The 23,977-nt window shown below is 40.5% G+C and overlaps 1 pseudogene and 1 gene segment (V, D, J or C); one reads left to right on the forward strand and one right to left on the reverse strand.

Annotated features, from left to right (window-relative positions):
* The first annotated feature begins 3,620 nt into the window (after positions 1–3,620).
* LOC120743057 overlaps positions 3,621–23,977 on the forward strand; it is a 36,369-nt pseudogene continuing 16,012 nt past the window's right edge.
* The window catches only part of LOC120743056, a 110,661-nt gene continuing 93,043 nt past the window's right edge, over positions 6,360–23,977 (reverse strand). Inside the window, 2 exon segments of the V gene segment in view lie at positions 6,360–6,904; positions 7,966–8,003. Of these exon segments, the coding sequence occupies positions 6,570–6,904; positions 7,966–8,003 (373 nt within the window).

The following is a 23,977-nucleotide window of genomic DNA, read 5'->3' on the forward strand; positions in this document are numbered from 1 at the left end:
GAACATGTGAAACACAAAACAGTTGATACTGTGAGTCAGATCTGTGATGAAGAAACTCTCCTGTAAATATTCAAACTGGGAAGTAGTTATTAAATGAGAATATTTTAGTAAACTGCAGTACTGATATATGTATGTATGTAGATTGCTCAGCTACATTCTTGGTCACAGAAATATTTCACATGATTTGATCTGAAGATTTAGAGTTTAGTTCATCAAGTCTTTAACTTCATCTTTGTGACATAAATTATTCTGACATTTACACTTTTTAACCTGCACTGATGTTCTGAAAGAGACATTTTTAGTGTCTCCTATGTTGAGAAAGAAGTTTCGTTTTTCTTTGGGTTATTTTATCAATTCTGACTTTGAAGAAAACCAGGACGGGTCTCATCACGGGTCACATGCAGGTTACAATAATCTGTCACCATGTTTTCTACTTCTTCTACACCCAACAGCAAAGATCATCACAAAATCCAACATGATGGAAAATAATGCAGCTGCAAAAGACTTTAAAACTATTTATAACAGGGAGCAGCTGTTGGCTGTGATTCTATTTTTAACTTATTGCTTTTTCTTTTCTTTTTTTTAGTTGTTTTCATTTTTTTACATTTACAGTCTGATGTGATACAGCACATGTGATTCTCTCAGTCAAAGTTACTGAAGCAGAGATTTTCAGTGTATGGAAGCATCACTGCTGAAGCTGAAGGATGATTATCAGACAGAAGAGCAGCTGAATGGAAACACATGAAAACCACTATTTGAAGACCTCAGTTTTATTTGAAGTATTAAAACCATCAACAGTGCCACAAGCATGAAAACATGAAAACTATCAAAGCAATACAGACACAGAGGGAGCAGACTGAGAGAAGCTGCAGACTAAAGCCAGTATCAGAGTCCCAGTGAGTCAGCTCAGGACTGGGAACACTGGTCTGTCATCAGAGTCTCTGAGAGTGGAGTGTGGGAGCCCTGGGTGGCCTCACAGGTCACAGAGCCCACCTTCTCCCACTGGTCTGCAGGGAGCCTCAGGGTGCTGCTCCAGCTGTAGTGGCCGTCATTCTGCAGCGCCCCGGGGCTCCTGCTCTCCTCTCCACTGCTGCTTCTTCCATCCACCTTCCAGGACAGCCTCCAGTCTGAGGGGAAGCCCTTGTTGGCCACACACATGACTGTAGCCTTCCCTCTCTGAGCTTGGTAACCATGGTAACAGACAGGCTTCACTGCTGAACCATGGCAACAGACGAGTTTCAGTACCAAAGATAAAATTATTAAAGTGTTTCTTTGACTTCTGATGTTCTCGTCTGTAATCTGTGAACTATTTCTTATTTCTACAATTACAATCAAAATAATCAGAAAAATAAATTTGTCAGAATTTTATCATAACTCAAAAATTAAACAATTTTGTATATAAAAATGGAAAAAAACAAACAAACTTATTTTTGGTATATTTTGGAAAAATAACTTAATTACAAATTAAATCTCTTAAACTGAGCCCAACGTGGTCAGCATGCTTTTAGAGCAGGGGTGGGCAACTCCAGGCCTCGAGGGCCGGTGTCCCTGCAGGTTTTAGATGTGTCCTTGAACCAACACAGCTGATTTAAATGACTAAATTAGCTCCTCAACATGTCCTGAAGTTCTCCAGAGGCCTGGTAACGAACCAATTATGTGATTCAGGTGTGTTGACCCAAGGTGAGATCTTAAACCTGCAGGACTCGAGGCCTGGAATTGCCCACCCCTGTTTTAGAGTATGGTTAAATTGTAACCATGTGGCAGTATAGTAATTTTAAATCTTCATCAAAGGCGAAATGAAATGGATGACAAATTATTTGCAGATACTTTGGCAAAAGGTTAAAACATAGAAACAAAAATGTGCCATCTATGAACTGTTTTTGAAGAAAAAATTCTAAAAAAAAGTTTTAAAAATTTAAGTTTCATTGAAAGAAAATGCTCAAAAAGATTTTAGTGTGAAATAATAATGTCATCATAATTGCATAATTTGTAGAAAACTGCACTTTTCTGTTGCACTGTCTTGTGTCTGTATCACTCCGTTCTGTTTTTGTAGTTCTTGTATACTTGCACTTTATTATAGTCCTATGTTGATTTACTGTTATATGTAGCACCAGGGTCTTGGAGGAACGCTGTCTCATTTCACTGTGTACTGCACCACTGTATATGGCTGAAATGACAATAAAGCCACTTGAACATGTTACATGTCAGTCGTGACTTGAGTGTGTTCAAAGCAAAAGGAGATAAAAGACCACAAATAAGCTGATTATCAGTAAACCGCCTGACATAACACAACACTCATCCACAAGAAAAACTGGCAAAGAACAACAACAACTGGTAAGCTGCCTGAGTCGCACACAGTGGAGCGCCCGCGGAAAAATAAAATGTCTCTGTTATGGGTCGAATATTTCACATTTCTATCAAGTAAATTATTCCATGCTGTGTTTCAAATTAAACTGAAGAGTCGTGAGTTCATTAGTCTTTGGTGAATAAATAATGACATCGTCTAATATGCCATGTGTCGTTGTTTCTCTCAAACTATATTTACCAAATTTGGACTCTTTTAACTCTAACACATCGATCCAAATTCACCCACAGATGTTCAACTGTCTTAAAGTCTGAAGGACTTGAAGGACACTTTATATGATTTATGTCAAAGAACAAGTGGTGTCATGAAACAGCTGAGCAGGCAGGCAGGAAAAGACTCAAATGCAGACTCCCGGAAACAGGACGTAAAATCAAAAACCAGCTTTATTTGCTGAATGGAAATACAAAACAAAACTAGACTGGGGGAAGTATAAACTACAAACACAAAGAGGCACACAGGGAAACACAGCCATGAGGGAGGACGCAACACGAGGAACCCAGCTAATGCGAATAACCACAACGAGACAAAACGACCATGGAAACACAAGACCTTCACAATAAAACAGGAAACATGATGCGGGAGCGGAGAAGAGGCAGACGAAAGGGAGTGAGGGAACACGAGGGAGAGAGCAGACACGACGGGCTGGGAAACATAGATAAACATGACGGAATGAAACACAAGGAGGAGAAACAAGGCAAAAGAACTCACACCACAATATAAACACAGACACACAGAGGGAGACACAAAGGGCAACGACACAAGGGGAAATCTAATAACCAAATCCAAACAGAACAATGCAGGCATTAAAGAATGATCCTTAACATAAACAAGTAGACTTAACATAATACAAAAAAATGACAAAAACACAGGAAACGCAAACCGCTTGGTCGAATGAGCCAGGACAATGACAAGTGGTCTTGAATCATTTCAGCAAAATGCCCCTGCAGGAGAAAAGCCTTCACATCTCCTCACTGCACGAGTAAATTTTGACTTAATTTCTCATCTGTCTATAAATCATGAAGGGTTCATGTGAGTCACATGCCAAATATGCCATGACAACTCTTTTTAGACACATCACATTGATCCAAGTCTCTGCTGGAGTCAGTCAGATGATTTCCATAGAGAGGCACTTTGCATCAGCAGCACCATGCTCCAGTGCTCTGGGAGAGTTTATAGTCCTGAGAGTTGAACACTGGATGACTGACAGCTGTCCTTCATCACAACAGAAGCCACAGAAATCCTCCTCATCAAAAACATGACTTTGATCTGCATCCTCATCTGGACTCTCCTCTGCTGCTGCTTCACAGGTAAAGTCCAGAGAATCAAACTCCTCTCCTCTATCAACATCTGTCCCTCTGAAATGAAGCCCACAAAACCATGAAGCTGCTTTATGTTTTTGTCTCTGTGTCCTCAGAGTCCAGAGGACAGATCACAGTGACTCAGCCTGGAGCAGTGAGCTCTGCTGTGGGAGGATCTGTGAGCATCAAGTGTACGACCAGTCAGGATGTTTATTATAACTGGCCATATTACCGTTTATCCTGGTACCAACAGAAAGATGGAGGAGTTCCTAAACTGCTCATTTACCTATGCTAGCACTCTAGAATCAGGGATTCCAGCTCGTTTTACAGGCAGTGGATCAAACTCTGACTTCACTCTGACCATCAGTGGAGTCCAGGCTGAAGATGCAGCAGTTTATTACTGTCAGGGTTTTCACTATCCTAACAGTCAGAATGTGTTCACACAGTGAAAAACAGTCGTACAAAAACCTCCCTCAGTCAGACTGAACAGAAACTGAAGTGACTGCTGCAGCTGGAAGATACTGCAGAGACTGATACAGTTCACTGAGGACACACACACACGCACACACACACACACACACACACACACACACACACACACACACACACGCGCGCGCACACACACACACACACACACACACACACACACGCGCGCGCACACACACACACACACACACACACACACACACACACCACATTTGCTTCCAATCTAAAAATAGTTTCTTTTTCTCTTTTCCCTAAAAATTAAGTAAAAATCAGTCAACATGTTCAACAAGTCGAATAGTTATAGAGAAAACTCATTGTGACCTTTGACCTCCATTCCATACTAGAACCACCATAATATCATCTATGATTTGTTAAATTTTAACAGTTATCAGTAAAATAAGACCTTTATGTTAAAATATATGAAAATAAAATCAATAAATATCATACAGCTCAACATAAAAATAAAGTTTAATTTAAATAATCTAAACATAAATTTGAGGCTCAAAAACAAACACTCTGTTTACACAGTGAAAATCTGTCGTACAAAAACCTCTCAGCTGAAGAGGAACTGATCTGAAGCAACAGCTGCAGAACAAACTAAAAGACTGGGAGGAACGATTACTTTAATATTTACTGTGGAATTTCATTTGTGTGCACTCACAGTTTAACATTCATAAACTTATTGAATACGTTGTTAGTAACATGAAAAAAAAATGAAGTGGTGTCCCCGAATAAAAAGATAAATGTTTAATGAGTCACAGAATACAGACACAACACTGGCTCCAGATGTTTAACACATTAACATTATTTTTAGATGACTGATGTTCTCTGCAGCCCATCAGTCTGACTCATTCTTAGTTTCTACATTTATAACAATAAGTTCAGATGAAAAGACGTAGCTGGAAGGTCCACAAAGAAAAAAAAATGTTGTTTTTGCTCATTAAAGATTTTTATATTAATCCAAGTTGTAAAATATAACAAGCTGTCATTAGAAATACAAATACTGTTGTCAGTGTTTCTGCACTGATGAGCAGCTCTTTTCTATTTGTAAGCTGTTAAATATTAAACTGATCCTTCTGTGGAGCTCAGCTGCAGTCCTTGTTATCACACAAATCCAGAAAATCATTGTAGTCACATCACAACTAGTGTCTATAATATTCTGATATTCTGCTGATTAACAAATCAAGCAGGCTGTTATAACAGTGTTTGTAGGGGATGTGTTCAGTGAAGATTTAGCCTCATTTGGATATTTCCAGCACAAACGAATCACTGTTACTGTTGTAAAAACCTAAAGTTATTTAGTCAGTTTCCAAAGTATTAATGTAGACAGAACAAAGAACTAAAAAGTTTCTCTTTAAAATAATATCTTACTAATGCTTAAAAGTGTGACATTAATATAAAGTCCTACCTAAATCTGAAACCACTGAAAATAAGATGTGATCATCCTCCTGACAGACCGTGGACTTTTTCTTGTGTTAAGAGGTTTAGTGAAGTGAGTTTCTCTCATTTTGCTGTGAACACTAGAAGAGATTAACTTCTATATAAGTTGATTAAAGCAGACCTGTAGTCTCTCATCTGCCTGCATTCCTGTGTTTGTTCTGTTAGTCTGTTCTTAACATCATGTCCACTTCAAGCTCAATTCTGTCGTCATTATTTGAGTCCAGTTGTTGTCTCGCTGCCTTCTGTGAGTTACTCAGCCTCTGTTTTGTGTGCTTTAACTCTCAGACTCCTTATCTCCACCTCATCCTGACAATTAGAGATCCTCAGCTAAGTCTCCACCTGCTTCACCTCTGCCACCACCAGCTTCTAGACTCTTCTCTGCTTTGTTGCTTCATCAGAGTTTCACTGCCAAATAGTTCATTAATCAAACTTCAGTAAATCTTCACTTAAACTTGATTTAAATGATCTCTGTTTAAACATACAGATGACACCCTGCTCTTTAATTTTACTTATTAGGTTTTAGATCAGATTAAAATGTAGATCATAAAACAGCTTTGAGACTAGAAATTATGAAGAGCACACAGATAATCTATGGTTGACATGACCTCAACATCTTATAAAAAAATGTGGGTTTAAAAATATGTTTAAATATTTTCACTGCACATTACACTTGATGTGTCTGTTTACATTTTTATTTTAGTCTGTTTTAATAAATGTTACAAAATCTTAATTTTTTAATGTGCATTTATTAAACTCACAGAGTCAAAGAACATGTTTTCTCGGTACGTTTTTATTCTTTTAAGAGTTTGAAATATCAGCTTTACAACAGACACAAAAGGATGAAACTAGAGGAGATTGTTGCTCTGATTGTTGTCATTATGAGATGGAAACATGACTGTTTGATGCTTTTTTAAAAATCTGCAAACAAAAAGAAACAGAGAGAAAGAGGAAAAACAGCATGAAAGACTCAGTGATTGACATCAGGACTGGGAACACTGGTCTCTCCTCAGTATCTCTGAGACCAGAGACTGGGAGCCCTGGGTGGCCTCACAGGTCACAGAGCCCACCTTCCCCCACTGGTCTGCAGTGAGCGTCAGGGTGCTGCTCCAGCTGTAGAGGCCGTCATTCTGCAGCACTCCAGGAGTCCTGCTCTCCTCCCCTCTGATGCTGCTGCTGCCACTGCTGTCGCTCGTCTTCCAGGACAGATTCCAGTCTGAGGGGAAGCCCTTGTTGGCCACACACATGAGCGTGGCCTTCCCCTGCTCCAGCTCCTTGTTGGAGGGACCCAGCACCTTCAGGGCGGGGCGGGTATCACCTAGGAAACACCAATCAGCTTAGAGGACACGAACCACAATTTGATTTTCTCCGTTAAGAAGTTTCTGTCAGGTGTTTTTTCTGCTCCACCAGTCATTCACTCACACATTGTTTCACTTCCCTTTAAGAAACCTCTCATGCATATCAGCACAGAGAGAATCATCACACAGTTTGAGCTGAAATATGTTCAAACTACACTGGAAATAAAAGAAGCAGATGTGGAAACATTTACAGCAGAAGTTTGGCTTTAAAATGATTAGAAGTCTAAATCATGGACGACTGAAGAAATGAGTGGACACAAGCACAGAGCAGCTACTCATTCATATAGATTTGAAATGTTATTGAACAGCTCACATGATTTCAAACTAAATCTGAAACATCTGACACGATAAAAACATCAGAAAGCAAACTTTAACTCATCCAAACAGCAGCTGATGTGGTGGAAATTTACAAACTAATCATAAGATGATGAAGTTTACTCTTGTCTACATATATTTTACTGTGACAGAAATGTAGATTCAACAAGAGAAACTCGCAGAGCTCATCTGAATTAGTCCAGTAAAAAGGACAAACATCAAAAACTCAATTATTTTAAATAAAAAAACTACTTTTGTCTCATCTAAGCAGCCTAACAAATAATTATTAAATAAAATGATACAATATTTAATAATAAACACAGTTTAATTAACTTACTTCCAACATCCAGTCTGGTTCCTCCACCAAAAGTCCACCACAGTGATACAAACTCATTGAGGCGCCGTACAAAAACATCTGACTGTAGAGAGACACGGCTCTCTGACTCTAACAGACTGAATTAAAACTAAAAGCTCTCTAGACTTAACCAGATGTATGTATATGTAAAATATCCTCAAGTCCACTCTGATGTTTTATATCATTTGTTAATATTCATTTTAACATTTATTCTGAAGCTAACTTTGTTCCTTCATGAAAATTGATGAAAAAATATTCTACCGAGTTTTTTTCTGGCACACTGAACAGAAAAGTCAAGATAATTACAAGAAAGAAATCTGTTAAAGTAAAAGCGGTTTAAGTTTGACTTACTTCCAACATCCAGTCTGGTTCCTCCACCGAACGTGTACCACAGTGATACAAACTCATTGAGGCGCCGTACAAAAACCTCTGACTGTAGAGAGACACGGCTCTCTGACTCTGAAACAAACAAACTCACCAATATGAATTCTTTAAATCATAATTTCATGACATATTATTATTATAATTATGAAATAAAAATGAATGAAACACAATAAAACAATTTTCCAAAAATGTAATTTGCATTTATTTTAGAGTTTTTATCCAGTTTTGGTCCTCAGTAACCAAAAGGTTATGGCTGTGATATATTGTGTATTTTAGAGTTTGAAAAAATCTAAAATAGTGCTGTCAGCGTTAATCTTGTTAAAATGACGTTAACGCCATAACCACATTAAGATCAAACCTGCACCATTCTTTTGGTCCACTGCAGTGTAGCAGTCAAAAGAAAAGTGAAGTGGCCACAATGAATGATTCTGAGCTGTGGTCAGGTTTGACTTTTGCATCCTGTGGTCAGCATTGTACATCATTGTGAATCACTGAAAGTTTGTTTCACTGAGTGAGTTTTCTGAAAATCTAAAGTAAGTTTTACAAATTGAACCTTTCCTCTGAATATTTTTTAAATGTCCTTCACTTTTGAGGCCCTGTTTACATGTGCAGGCGTCTTTTGGAAAACAGACTTTTCTATTTATTCTGTCCTGCTTACATGTTAACAGCACTTTAGTCCAAGACAATCCAATACAAAAAGCACATGGCCCAAAAATCAAAAGAATGATAATCAATGAAGTTTCAATGAAGCTCCAGAGGACGACCCGGAGGTCGGCAACACAATAGCCCACGATCAAATAGTTGTGGGGAGGCCTGTGGTGGCGAACTGCATACAAAGCGGTGACGTCGTTGGTGAGGCCATGGCAGAAAAGCCCCCAGTGGCTTGGCTACACACACTCTGCGCAGGTGCATAGCATTGGCTTGGCAGGCGTCGGGCACGCTGAATGTCACGGCAGCATGAGAGCCACGAATAGTGGAGCTGCTGGCGACGGATGCGTAACTGAGACGAAGCCGAACCAGCAAGCGCGGGGACTGCTGGTGGGGACGAAGCAGAAACGGCAGGCGTGCAGTCCACTGGCAGCTGCAGCCGCAGTGGGCAGAGTAATCCAGCAACTCCCGGGCTTGGATCGTCTCCTTGGCTCGGACCAGATAGCAGATCAGCACCGAAGCCGACGGGATCTCCAGCAGTTCGGGATTGCCGTGAAGAATCACCTCCATGGTGTTTACTCCCACCAGCTTTGTCCACACATCCGAGGTGCCAGAGATGTATGCTCACAGGTTCCAGAGACGGTGACACCCTCCTCACGAACAGCATCCACTGGGTCCATCTTGCGTCAGATCGTTCTGTCACGGCAGGGTGTGCCTGTGCTTTTTTGATACAGGACCCAAAAGCAGATGATGACAGAGGAGTTGCAGGTTTCAGCAAAAAACGAGCCTTTATTTGGGTTGAGGGCTGAACCAAAAATGAAAACTATGAAAAAACTATGAGAACTGTGACAACGGTGACAATTGTGGTGGGTATAACAGACGACCTGACAATGACATTGTCAGGGCTCGTGGGATGAGCCGTGTGGAATTTAATGAGGACCCAAGATGCAGGCAGCTGAGATGCAGGGGAGTTTTTATAGAGAAGGTGGAGGTACAAACAGAAACGGCAGAGGAGTGGAGGAAACTAAACAAAACCTAAACTGGAAAAAAACTAAGAAAGCAAACCTGAAGCGCTAACGAACACGGAGAAGTGGGAGCAGGCAGGCACAGAACAAAACCCTAACAAATGGAAAACCTTAACAAAAGATATAACAGAATAAACAAAGAACATAGAATAATATAAATACACACAAAACACAGAGTCGTCAGACTCAGGACCATGACAGACATACAGAAAACACACCGACTTAAATACATACGGCGGACGAAAGCGAAAGCATTTGCCAAGAATGTTTTCATTAATCAAGTGTATGAAAAAAATACACACAGGTCCTTTTCTGTCACCATGGGTACCTACGCCTCCTCCATTGCCCCTGTTACCTCTGGTGTCCCCCAGGGGTCTGTGCTGGGTCCCATGCTGTTCTCTTTATACTTGTTACCCTTGGGCCGAATCTTTGATAAATACAATATTTCCACTTTTATGCGGATGACATTCAAATCTATTTTGAACTAGCTGAGGATGTCATGTTGTCGTTGCAACATTTCTCCGATTGTATGAATGAAGTTAAAATCTGGCTACTGAGCAATTCCCTCATTCTAAATGATAAGAAGACTGAAATTGTAATCTTTGATACTCCCTTCTCTCGGGCTGAACTAATTGGTATTTTTGGGCCCTTTGCTGACTCCCTTTATGACACTGTGAGGAACCTGGGTGTTGTCTTGGACAGTTCCTTCAAGTTGGACAAACACGTGTTCTCTGTAGTTAAATCGAGTTTCAATCAACTACGTCTAATCTCTAAGGCCAAGCCCTACTTACCACATAAAGACCTGGAGAAACTTATCCATGCCTTTGTTATATCAAGATTAGATTACTGTAATTCCCTTTACACTGGTCTCCATTCTGCCCTTGTTCACAAACTACAGCTCGTTCAAAATGTGGCTGCGCGTCTTTTAACTGGAACTGGCAGGTTTGAGTCTATTACTCCAGTTCTTTCCGACCTGCACTGGCTCCCTATTAAATTTTGTATTGATTTTAAAATCTTATTGCTCACTTTTAAAATCATAAATAGCACTGCGCCCAGCTATCTTACGGATCTCCTCAGCTTTTATATCCCTGGGAGAGCGCTTAGATCAGCAGGCCAAATGCTCCTGGTGCGACCTAGATCTCGGCTCAAAACCAGAGGTGACCGCGCATTCGCTGCTGTCACACCCTACCTCTGGAATAACCTCCCTCTAGCTATTTGGGCGTCTGATTCAATTCAATCTTTTAAATCTCGATTAAAAACGTATTTGTTTAGCCTTGCTTTCCCCGCCTCCTACAGCCCGCATTTTTGATGTACTGTAAGTTATCTTTTTCGCTTTATTAATATTTATAATGTTTTAACCTTCAGCCTTTTGGGTTGTGCCTACTACGCCTGGTGTATTATTGGTTAGTTATGTCACCCGCCTGTTAGTATATTTTATTTGTATTTTGTATTTTGTGTTTTGTATTTGTATTTATTATTGCTCTAACTCGTTCTGTGAAGCACTTTGGCATACCTGTGTTTTTTTAAATGTGCTATATAAATAAAATTGTATTGTATTGTATTGTATACAGGAGGTGATATGGGGAAGTGGGAACAAGTGGGGAAACAGCTGACTGACATTAACATAATGACGGGACAGGAGAAGTGAACCTAATCCAACGAACAAAGAACACAAGACTCAAAATTAAAATAAAACAAAAATAAAACAGGGAACACGGCCAAAAAATACAATAAACAACGAAATAGCACTAAAATACACAAAACACGGGGTCTCAGACCCAGTACCATGACAGCGATACCCTAATCCCATGGGGCATGTGGTCGTCTGCGCACCCACTGAGCTTGAACTGGCACCCTGCACAGTCCAGACTGGTCAACACTTAGTATTATATTACAATGTAGGGCTCAGGTTTGCTCTTGAAATATTTTCTTGTCTTCTCCTTCAGCTGAGATGTTTTTTTAAGAGGATTGCATAAAATGTCCTATTTAAAAACATACCTATGTATGATTGTAACCTAAGACACGAGGTTACAATCATACATCCACTCAAAAATATAATTATACAAAATCTGAAATATCTTTCTAACTAATAATAAAATCAGTTGATTCACCACCAGATCAAGATAAAAAGAATTGAATTTTTCATAGAAGGAGGAAGAAATGTTCTTTTTGAAATAATTTACAGTGAACATCATCAACAGCATCATCAGATCGATCCCACTCCCTGTTGCAGTCATTTCCATAGAGAGGCACTTTGCATCAGCAGCACCATGCTCCAGTGCTCTGGGAGAGTTTATAGTCCTGAGAGTTGAACACTGGATGACTGACAGCTGTCCTTCATCACAACAGAAGCCACAGAAATCCTCCTCATCAAAAACATGACTTTGATCTACGTCCTCATCTGGACTCTCCTCTGCTGCTGCTTCACAGGTAAAGTCCAGAGAATCAAACTCCTCTCCTCTATCAACATCTGTCCCTCTGAAATGAAGCCCACAAAACCATGAAGCTGCTTTATGTTTTTGTCTCTGTGTCCTCAGAGTCCAGAGGACAATATACAGTGACTCAGCCTGGAGCAGTGAGCTCTGCTGTGGGAGGAACTGTGAGCATCAAGTGTACGACCAGTCAGAATGTTTATAACAACAACTACTTACACTGGTACCAACAGAAAGATGGAGGAGTTCCTAAACTGCTCATTTATGTTGCTAGCAATCGAGTATCAGGGATTCCAGCTCGTTTTACAGGCAGTGGATCAAACTCTGACTTCACTCTGACCATCAGTGGAGTCCAGGCTGAAGATGCAGCAGTTTATTACTGTCAGAGTTGGCACTATCCTAACAGTCAGTATGTGTTCACACAGTGAAAAACAGTCGTACAAAAACCTCCCTCAGTCAGACTGAACAGAAACTGAAGTGACTGCTGCAGCTGGAAGATACTGCAGAGACTGATACAGTTCACTGAGGACACACACACACACACACACACACACACACACACACACACACACTGAGGTGACACTAAAACATGTTTAAAATGAATGATTCGAGGAAATTTCTCTGCATCAGTTTCTCAGCATCCATCTCTGTCCCATCATGATCCCACATTTGATCTCATTTCCAAAAATATCAACATGAACTGAGCTGTGACACCTAATGAGAAAATGTTCAGTTCTTCACCTGAACTTCACACACGTCTCAGCTACTCACACTTAAAAATGACCCACATGAAGACAAAGATCAGCATCAGAATCCTTCACAGTCAGCAACACAAAAACATAAGACGACGCTCAAAATGTCCTTTTATAATATTTATATTTATGGAAAAGAAAATCTCAGTGTCAACCAGAATCATAAAGAAGCTAAAGTTTCCTCCTGTATGTTTAATAATTATTGAACATATTGTTCACTGTCTAAACTTCTAAACCTTATACAAGGACACACACAGCTACAAACAACACAGATAACAAAAATACAAACAGCCGAACCTTTCAGTTTCCAGTCAGGACACAGTGTCACACATTTTTTTATTTCTTGTCCATATTGACTGTAAGGTTTTATATTTTGTCCTAAAAGAGAAAAATAAAAACATTCTTTATAGATCACAGTCCAGCTGAAGTATCCACATGATTAGCCTCATATTACACCCTTGAAACACTAATATTGAACCTTTAAACAGTCAGTGCAAAGAACTCATGAATGTTGGTAAATATGAAGGTGATGATCCAGTTTATTGCATTGTTGCATTGTCCCTTTGCAATGACGGCTCATCGCTCGTGCTGCATTACAATGTAGATTCGACCAGTCGGCCCCCAGTACAGGAAGTCTGGCTTGAGGAGACTCGCCTAGCTCTAAATGCTGGTCCTCTGAATGTCCACCCATGCTTCCACTGAAGGCGTGAACATACAGAGATGTTCTCTACCCATCACAGGAAACTAGAGGCAGAACTATGAGGCTCTAGAATGTGTTGTTTTTGTCATCAAGCATGAACTTGTTCTGTATCCTCAAGAGTCCAGAATGATTGAAATATTCTTAAAGAAACATGAAGAGCTTCACAACACTCACATTGCTGTACACACATGTTAATATATAAACTTCAGACACAGAAACATGTGAGAAAAAGCAGCAGACAGGTGCCTTGTCTTTGTCCTGGTAGGACTTATGTGGTTTTATGTGATGACTTCTTCATTCTTCCCCCTACATGTAGGCAGGACTATACAGCATGACAGATATGGGAACACTTACTGAAACATTTTTCTCTGAGATCATTTAAAGTCTGGATCATACATGAGACTGAAGGAATCAGAGGAAACAAGTACTACAGCTACTCACTGCTATAAAATATATTTCATGTACTTTTCAATCATGAGCAGAATAAATCTGAAGCAATAACTGACTAAATACAAATATGAGAGAGTTTATATATTTACAAATTAAAAGTTGTAATCTTTATTACAGAAAAAAATCAGTTTGACATAAATGTAGAGAAAACAGCTGATGTGAGAGAGTCTCCCTGGTATAACGAGGAATGAAGGGATGGAAATTATTTTTCCCAAACATATTCCCTCATTTGATGTGACCAAAAAGTGAGTGAAACTTTCTTCAGAATTCAGAAAAATGCATGAAACCACATATTTACTTTGTTTTTGTTGTTTTTAATAATTACTTTGCTTCAAGGAAAATTACCTTCAGTCAAACTACAAATGAAAACCACAAACACTTACAGTCACCAACAACTTTACAGATACAGTTTGGCGTGTTTGATTTCATAATGTCTCACTGAACATCCAGAAATATCAGTTTGTCCTCATTTCTGTCTGGTGGTTCACGTCTTTTTCCACGTCCATGCAGGATGTTTCACATGTTCATAGTGTCAGTCTGTCCTTCTTTCACACTGTCAGGCTGCACACTGTGAGTCAGGCCTGTGATAAAGAGATTAACAGAAATGTTAAAACTGGGAAGTTTAGTAAATGTTACTAACCTGTAGCACCTGCACGTGTTTGTAGATTACACAGCTGCATCATCCATTCTCTATTCCTGTTTGCGTTGCACTTTAACAAGTTTCACTACCCCTGCATGGTGAATCAACGAGTGTTTGCAGACAAGTCAGCGACTGCAGTGATCTGCTAGAAACCAAACCGCCGTCATTGCAAACCGATTTGAGCCAGCAGTAAGAGTTTGTTGCTCTGACTACAACCAGTAGGAGCCACAAACTCCAGCAACACCAACTGGTCAACGGAAACTTATTTTCCCCTCGTGACTGGAGGTTGACGGGGGGACACTCGGCCTGTGTGACTGAAGGCTGAGGATCACAAAAGGTTACAAAATACAGCAGATTCATTTGTTTCTTTAATACTTGTAAATTCTGATTGTTGTATAAGAGATTTCTTTAATATTGTAATTATGTTAATTATTAAATGTCTGTTCACACTAAAAGAAATGATCTTGATATTTAGAAAACAGGTTGTTCTTCCTGTAACCTCGGCCTGTTGGTAGTTTAATTCTGCAGTGGGTCACATTCATAAGTTATTTAGTCCCAACTATCAGTTGAATTATTGATCTCAGTATTACTACACATGATTATTGGAGGTACAAGTGATGAATGCAGAAATGAACTTTTTTATTAATAAAAAAACAAGGATCAATGAAAGGAATGATAAATGGAAAGATGTGAAAAGTCATAAATGCAATCAGAAAAATGAATTTGCTGAAGAAAAAAATGTCTGTCCTCAGTTCCAGCAGGTCACCAACGGAGGAAGAAAAAGGACCATCTCTTATAAGATTGAAACAATCTGGAGTGATCAGTTCAGTAATTCTTCAAGGTTATTTGATATGATCATAGATTTTAATGCATCGTGTTATCCAGTCTTCTTAATTGTCACAGCCTGGGTCTGGGGACCAAGGGCTCGTGTGTATTTTGTTTCCCTCGGGCCGGCGATCCTCGCGGGTCGCCCGGCCCAGGAGTCTTGATAAAGTAATATGTTCTGTTGGTAGTGTTGGTTGTGCTCTTTCTCCTTTCTTTCTCCTTGTGTGTTTATGTTTGTTTGCACTCCCGGATGTTTTGGGTCGCCGGAGGGATCGCGACCCCGGAAGTGTTCCTGCGCTGGAGGCAGCCACACCTGCCGCTCGTTACCGGCAGCCGGCTGCAGCAGATTACGCTCGTTGGGAGTTCAACATTTAAGAGTGTGGATCCAGTCGGTGTGGGATTCTTAACGTCAAAACCTGTTGAATACAACTGTAGACAAGCTAGTGTGAATGACCTCCTGATCGCTAGCTGTTGCCACCAGGAATCGGGAGCGGAGTCCCAGATTGGAATTGGGGATTTTTGGAGTTGTCACCTTTCACCATTTATGGACACTTGCACTGTGTGGCGATTCAGCGAGAATCACACGAGAGCCACAGTGCTGAATTCTGGACATTATTGTGGTTTTTTCCCTCACTGTTCACCTGCACCCGAGTCCTGCATTTGGGTCCTCCTGTTCCACAACTCCACATCTGCCATCGCAGTCCGTGACATTGATGGGATGTTAAAAACACATCATGTATTCATATTACTTATTGGGGAAACAATAAGTGTGCGTCTGAGCTGGTTGGAGGGTAGAAAACTAGATTAGAGGCAGATTAGAAACTAGAAAGGATTGGGGTTGTGAAATTAATTTTTTAATCACCTCTGTAAATCCTTCCCCTCACATTCGTCTGGAATAATCAGGCCCCATCTTATCTGAATGAACCCATAGCATCATATCACCCTATTAGAGCACTTCACTCTCGCTCTGCAGGCCTACTTGTTGTTCCTAGAGTATTTAAACGTAGAATGGGAGGCAGAGCCTTCAGTGTTCAGGCCTCTCTTCTGTGGAACCAGCTTCCAGTTTGGATTCAGGAGACAGACACTATCTCTACTTTCAAGATCAGGCTTCAAACTTTCCTTTTTGCTAAAGCATATAGTTAGGGCTGGATCAGGCTGCTGGGGGATTCCCACCTTTAGTCCCCTTTGACTCACTATGTGTTTAAACACCTCTCTGTATTTAATCATTAGTTATTATTAATCTCTGTCTCTCTTCCACAGTCTGTTTTTTCATGTATTTATATCTATTTTTATAAATTACATACTAAGTAATTTTTTATAAATGCTGGATTTAGCACTTACTAATATCTTACTAATGCTTTTTACTGTGTCAATATTAAGTGTTACAAATACATTGATGTTAGAACTGTGTCTTCTGTTCTGTTGTTCATTATGTTTCTGAATAATTTCAGCTTTTCTCAGGAGAAGAAATCAAAACTATTTCTCTCCACTAGATGTCATGAATTCTTTCATTATTCAGTCTCACTGAGGGAAGCTTTGTAAGCTCAGGACAGCTGCAGCTGACTGACTCTGTGTGTTTGCATATGTGTCCTGCCTCTCTGCTCACAGCTGTTAAGAGGCCAGTGTTGATCAGTGGCTGTCCAGGCCTTTCAGAGCCACTCACACACCAGCAGCACAATGATGATGTCACTGACTCTACTGCTGGCCACCCTGGGGCTCCTTGTTCAGGGTGAGACTCTCTGTGAAAACTTTGCTTCAGCATGCAGCCAGGTTCACCACAATGATGTTCTGCTATGATGGAGAAACTCTGAAACCAGCAGCACTGACCTTCTTCCATCTGTTCTCCATGTTAGAGAAATGATCCTCGAATGTTTGGATGTTCATCATCTCGATAACTTTTCTCCACTTTTTCATGTTTTCAGGTTCATCAGGAGAAAAAGTCCTGACTCAGACTCCTACAGCTCAGTCTGTTGTTCTTGGACAGACTGTCTCTGTCAGATGTAAAGCCAGTTCAAGTGTTGGCTCATGCCTCCACTGGTACCTTCAAAAGGACGGAGAATCTGTACTTTACCATGTACTTTAATTATGTCACTGAATCTCTTTATTAATATAGTTTTAATGTGATGATCAGAATCAAATGCAGGACAAAGAACTGCTTCAGGATGAGAAATTATGAAGAGCAGCTGGTTCATCGACCGCTGACGTGACCCAAACAGCTCGACTCACATTAGATGTGGACATAAGAACACATTCAACCTTTTTACTACACCTGATGTTTAACAATCTGCCCTGTTGGAACTTTTCATGGTTTTCTTCCTCCTTTTGCTTCCATCTGTCCTTTTGGGAGGAGCTACATCCCCTTTATTAAAAGCTTTATTAAAAGACCAGCAGCAGCCTTGTGGCATCTCATCTCATCCTCTCATTCTTTGAGCCATAAATTTAGGGACTAGAACAGGATCAACAGATGTTAACATTTTAAAGCATTTTTTATACTTTTTTAAATTTTGTGATCATTTTGGCTGTGTTATAACTTGTGACATGGATTTTTGCAGGAAATCTTCTTTTTGCCTCTCCGTGAATCGCTACCTTATCGTGGTGGAGGGGTTTGTGTGTCCCTGGGATCCCAGGGGCTATGTTGTCTGGGGGCTTTTGCCCCCTGGTAGGGTCTCCCATGGCAAATTGGTCCTGGGTGAGGGACCAGACAAAGAGCGATTCAGAAGACCCTTATGAAGAGAACATTGAGGGAACAGTTTACCCTGCCCGGGATAGGGTTACCGGGGCCCCGCCCTGGAGCCAGGCCCGGGGAGGGTGCCCAAGGGCGAGCGTCTGGTGGCCGGGCCTTAGTCCATGGGGCCCGGCCGGGCACAGCCCGAAGAGGAGACATGGGCCCATCCTCCCGCAGGCCCACCACCCTCAGGAGGTGCCATAGGGGACGGGTGCATTGTGCGCCGGGTGGCGGCCAGGAGCGGAGGCCCTGGCGGACTGACCCCCGGCTGCCAAGACTGGCAATAGGGACATGGAATGTCACCTCTCTGGTGGGGAAGGAGCCTGAGTTAGTGCGTGAGGTTGAGAGGTACTGGCTAGATATAGTCGGGCTCACCTCTACGCATGGCTTGAGCTCTGGAACCAGTCTCCTGGAGAGGGGCTGGACTCTGTCTCAGTCTTCAGTTGCCCCTGGTGAGAGGCGGCGGGCTGGGGTCAAGGTCAAGGTCAAATTTATTTATATAGCACATTTCAAACAGCCGATGCTGCACAAAGTGCTTAACAATATAAAAATGGTATTAAAAAGCAACAATGTAATACAATAATAACAGTAAAAAACAATAAAAGGACAGTAAAAGAATTTAAAAAATAACTAAACTAATTCAAATAAGACCAAAATGCTTGGGTCATAGTGTGTTAAAAGCCAGGGCATAGAAATGTGTCTTTAGTAAAGATTTAAATTGCTCAAGTGTTTGTGCAGATCTAATATTTAAGGGGAGACTATTCCAAAGTCTGGGACCTGCCACAGAGACGGATCTATCACCACGGGATTTGAGGTTAGTCCGTGGGATGGACAACATTAGTTTTGAGCTAGACCTCGTGGTTTTTCCTGGAGCATAGGCAGAGAGGAGCTCAGACAGGTAAGGAGGGGCTCGGGCATTAAGTGACTTCAAAACAAAAAGTAGAAGTTTAAATTGGATCCTGTAGGAGACAGGAAGCCAGTGTAAAGAAGCTAAAACTGGGGTTATATGCTCTCTCCGTTTGGTACCAGTTAGCAGGCGAGCAGCAGCATTTTGAACCATCTGAAGACGATGGATGGTGGCCTGATCTAGACCATAATACAATGAATTGCAGTAGTCCAATCTGCAAGTAAGAAAAAGGTGAATAACACGCTCAAAGACGTTAGCCGGAAGGTATGGCTTTACCTTGGCTAGCTGTCTTAACGGAAAAAAACAGGACTGAACTACTGCACTCACCTGCTTATTCAATTTAAAAGAACCATCAATGTAGACACCGAGGTTTTTTACATGTGTTTTACAATACGAGGAAAGGGTGCCCAGAGTGCTGTCGATATGATTAAAGTTGCCAAAAATGACAACCTCAGTTTTATTTTCATTTAGCTTTAAAAAAATGTAATGACAACCACTGTTTGTCATCGTCAAGGCAGCGTAATAAGAGCTGCGGATGGTCTGACCCTGCTTTTAAAGGTAGATAAATCTGCAAATCATCAGCAAAACAATGAAATGAAATGCTGTACCGTGAGAAGATGGAGCCCAATGGCAACAAATAGAGTGCGAACAGGGCAGGACCCAAAATAGAGCCTTGAGGTACACCGTATTTAAGAGGGGGTATTTTGGAGTTGTGGGGGCCCATATTGACATGAAAAAACCTTTCTGACAAATAGGACCGAAACCACTGTAGGGCAGATCCTTTTAGGCCAGCATGAAATTCTAGACGTGATAACAGGATGTCATGGTCGACCGTGTCAAAAGCTGCTGACAAGTCCAACAATAAAAGGGCAGCAGGGCTGCCAGAGTCCTGAGTTAAAAGAATATCGTTAAAAATCCTTAAAAGTGCCGTCTCAGTGCTATGTAGTGATTTAAAACCAGATTGAAATTTTTCAGAGATCATATTAAAATCAAGGTGTGCCTGCAACTGTAGGTAGACCACTTTCTCCAAGACTTTAGATAGGAAAGGAAGCTTTGAGATAGGCCTGTAGTTGGACAGAACAGTTGGGTCCAGGTTTTGTTTTTTAAGAAGAGGCTGAACTACAGCTTGTTTAAAGCATGATGGGACGCAGCCTGTAGCAAGGGACGTATTAATTAATCTCAGGATAAAAGGCCCAACAGTATTAAAAGTGCTTTTAAGCAAGCTCGGGGGAGACAATCAGAGGGGCAGTGTGATGATCTTAGGTTACTAACTACCGCGGTCAAGTCATTAAGGGAGACGAGATCAAACTGCTCTAAGACAGCTGAGCACACAGGACAAGGACTCTGATCTGAGGCAGCAGACGACGAGACAAGAGCCCTAATCGATAGGATCTCGTCATTAAAAAATGCTAAAAAATCATCGCACATACTTGGTGAAGAAATGACTCCAGCATTATCACGTGAACTAAGAAAGCGATTAAGAACGTTAAAAAGTACCTGAGGCCCGTGACTGTTTACTGACACTAAGTTTGAGACAAACTGTGTCTTTGCAGGTTTTACAGCTTCTTGGTAAGCAGAAAGACGAGTCTTTAAAATCTGTAGGGAAACATGCAATCTGTCCTTTTTCCATCTCCTTTCAGCGCGTCTGTAGTCACGTCTGAGGGAGCGTGTATGTTCATTCAACCACGGCTCTGATAAATGCTTAGCGCGCACAGTCCTGAGCGGAGCAATAGAGTCCAAGATATCAGTGCAGGTAGAATGAAGAATGTCCGAAAGGTCCTCAACACTTTTACAGTTGGAGTTCATTATTCCAGAGTCCATAAAGGCAGCAGAAAAAGCGGGCGCTGTTAGTACATTAAGCGCTTGCTTTTTGCGCACTGGGACGTACGGCTTATCCATCGAGCAGCGCAGTGTTAGAGTGAACAACACAGGAAGCTGATCGGAGATGCGCAACTCGGATATTTCCGTGATGCACACATCCAACCCGTGGGGGAGCACCAAGTCCAGTGTGTGACCTTTTTCATGCGTGGGACCAGTAACCCACTGGGTCAAGTTAAAAGAGTCAATAATATTTAAAAAGTCCTTGACCAACAGTTTAGAGTCACAGCAGACATGGATGCTAAAATCACCAAGGATTAAAAAACTGTCAAATTTAAGAACGATTCCAGCCATAAAACCTTAAAACTCTTTGATAAAATCCTTGTTAAGCTTGGTAGGGCGATATATGAGGGCACACAGCAAAGGCGCAGCAGAATTCAGCTGTAACTCAAACAGCTGGAGTTCAAAACTAGAGCAACTTTAATACATTTTCAGTGACCCTTCACACTAAGAGGACAACTGGTTCCAAGTCAATGCAGCAAACTGACTCACAACAAAAGAGTCAGATGATTTCCATAGAGAGGCACTTTGCATCAGCAGCACCATGCTCCAGTGCTCTGGGAGAGTTTATAGTCCTGAGAGTTGAACACTGGATGACTGACAGCTGTCCTTCATCACAACAGAAGCCACAGAAATCCTCCTCATCAAAAACATGACTTTGATCTGCGTCCTCATCTGGACTCTCCTCTGCTGCTGCTTCACAGGTAAAGTCCAGAGAATCAAACTCCTCTCCTCTATCAACATCTGTCCCTCTGAAATGAAGCCCACAAAACCATGAAGCTGCTTTATGTTGTTGTCTCTGTATCCTCAGAGTCCAGAGGACAGATCACAGTGACTCAGCCTGGAGCAGTGAGCTCTGCTGTGGGAGCAACTGTGAGCATCAAGTGTACGACCAGTCAGGACGTTCTTGGTTCCGTCGCTTTAGCCTGGTACCAACAGAAAGATGGAGGAGTTCCTAAACTGCTCATTTATGGTGCTGACACTCTAGAATCAGGGATTCCAGATCGTTTTACAGGCAGTGGATCAGACTCTGATTTCATTTTGACAATCAGTGGAGTCCAGGCTGAAGATGCAGCAGTTTATTACTGTCAGAGTGTTCATGCTATAAACAGTCAAGCTGTGTTCACACAGTGAAAAACAGTCGTACAAAAACCTCCCTCAATCAGACTGAACAGAAACTGAAGTGACTGCTGCAGCTGGAAGATACTGCAGAGACTGATACAGTTCACTGAGGACACACACACACACACACACACACACACACACACACACTTTATCATATTCTCCGTGTTCTTTAAAGAATCTGATTTCAAAATGTAGATTTTACAGCTTTCCACATGTGAAAACATCTCTTGAAACCTGGCACTTATTTTTTCACAACTCTAAACACTGAAACTAATTCTCAGCCTAAAACGCTTCAAAAACACTTCAGATTCATGTAGTTATGTTTTGAATTTCACAAAAATATTAAGTTCTGGAAACTGTACCAGCATTTTTTTCTATAATTTTTTTTTAATTTCCGAAGGAATATGTCCATTGTTAAGACGCTGCCTACACATACAGGGTTTTTTTTTAATGAGTTTTTATTTCTATTTTGGAATTCTGTCTACAAATAATGGTGTTTTAGGACACACACACACACACACACACACACACACACACACACACACACACACACACACACACACACACACACACACACACACACACACATTTGCTTCCAATCTAAAAATAGTTTCTTTTTCTCTTTTCCCTAAAAATTAAGTAAAAATCAGTCAACATGTTCAACAAGTCGAATAGTTATAGAGAAAACTCATTGTGACCTTTGACCTCCATTCCATACTAGAACCACCATAATATCATCTATGATTTGTTAAATTTTAACAGTTATCAGTAAAATAAGACCTTTATGTTAAAATATATGAAAATAAAATCAATAAATATCATACAGCTCAAGATAAAAATAAAGTTTAATTTAAATAATCTAAACATAAATTTGAGGCTCAAAAACAAACACTCTGTTTACACAGTGAAAATCTGTCGTACAAAAACCTCTCAGCTGAAGAGGAACTGATCTGAAGCAACAGCTGCAGAACAAACTAAAAGACTGGGAGGAACGATTACTTTAATATTTACTGTGGAATTTCATTTGTGTGCACTCAACAGTTTAACATTCATAAATTTATTGAATACGTTGTTAGTAACATGAAAAAGAAATGAAGTGGTGTCCCCGAATAAAAAGATAAATGTTTAATGAGTCACAGAATACAGACACAAACACTGGCTCCAGATGTTTAAACACATTAACATTATTTTTAGATGACTGATGTTCTCTGCAGCCCATCAGTCTGACTCATTCTTAGTTTCTACATTTATAACAATAAGTTCAGATGAAAAGACGTAGCTGGAAGGTCCACAAAGAAAAAAATGTTGTTTTTGCTCATTAAAGATTTTTATATTAATCCAAGTTGTAAAATATAACAAGCTGTCATTAGAAATACAAATACTGTTGTCAGTGTTTCTGCACTGATGAGCAGCTCTTTTCTATTTGTAAGCTGTTAAATATTAAACTGATCCTTCTGTGGAGCTCAGCTGCAGTCCTTGTTATCACACAAATCCAGAAATCATTGTAGTCACATCACAACTAGTGTCTATAATATTCTGATATTCTGCTGATTAACAAATCAAGCAGGCTGTTATAACAGTGTTTGTAGGGGATGTGTTCAGTGAAGATTTAGCCTCATTTGGATATTTCCAGCACAAACGAATCACTGTTACTGTTGTAAAAACCTAAAGTTATTTAGTCAGTTTCCAAAGTATTAATGTAGACAGAACAAAGAACTAAAAAGTTTCTCTTTAAATAATATCTTACTAATGCTTAAAAGTGTGACATTAATATAAAGTCCTACCTAAATCTGAAACCACTGAAAATAAGATGTGATCATCTCCTGACAGACCGTGGACTTTTTCTTGTGTTAAGAGGTTTAGTGAAGTGAG

Source organism: Simochromis diagramma, unplaced genomic scaffold (assembly GCF_900408965.1).
Source record: "Simochromis diagramma unplaced genomic scaffold, fSimDia1.1 OVJJ01000298.1, whole genome shotgun sequence".
Lineage (NCBI taxonomy): Eukaryota > Metazoa > Chordata > Actinopteri > Cichliformes > Cichlidae > Simochromis > Simochromis diagramma.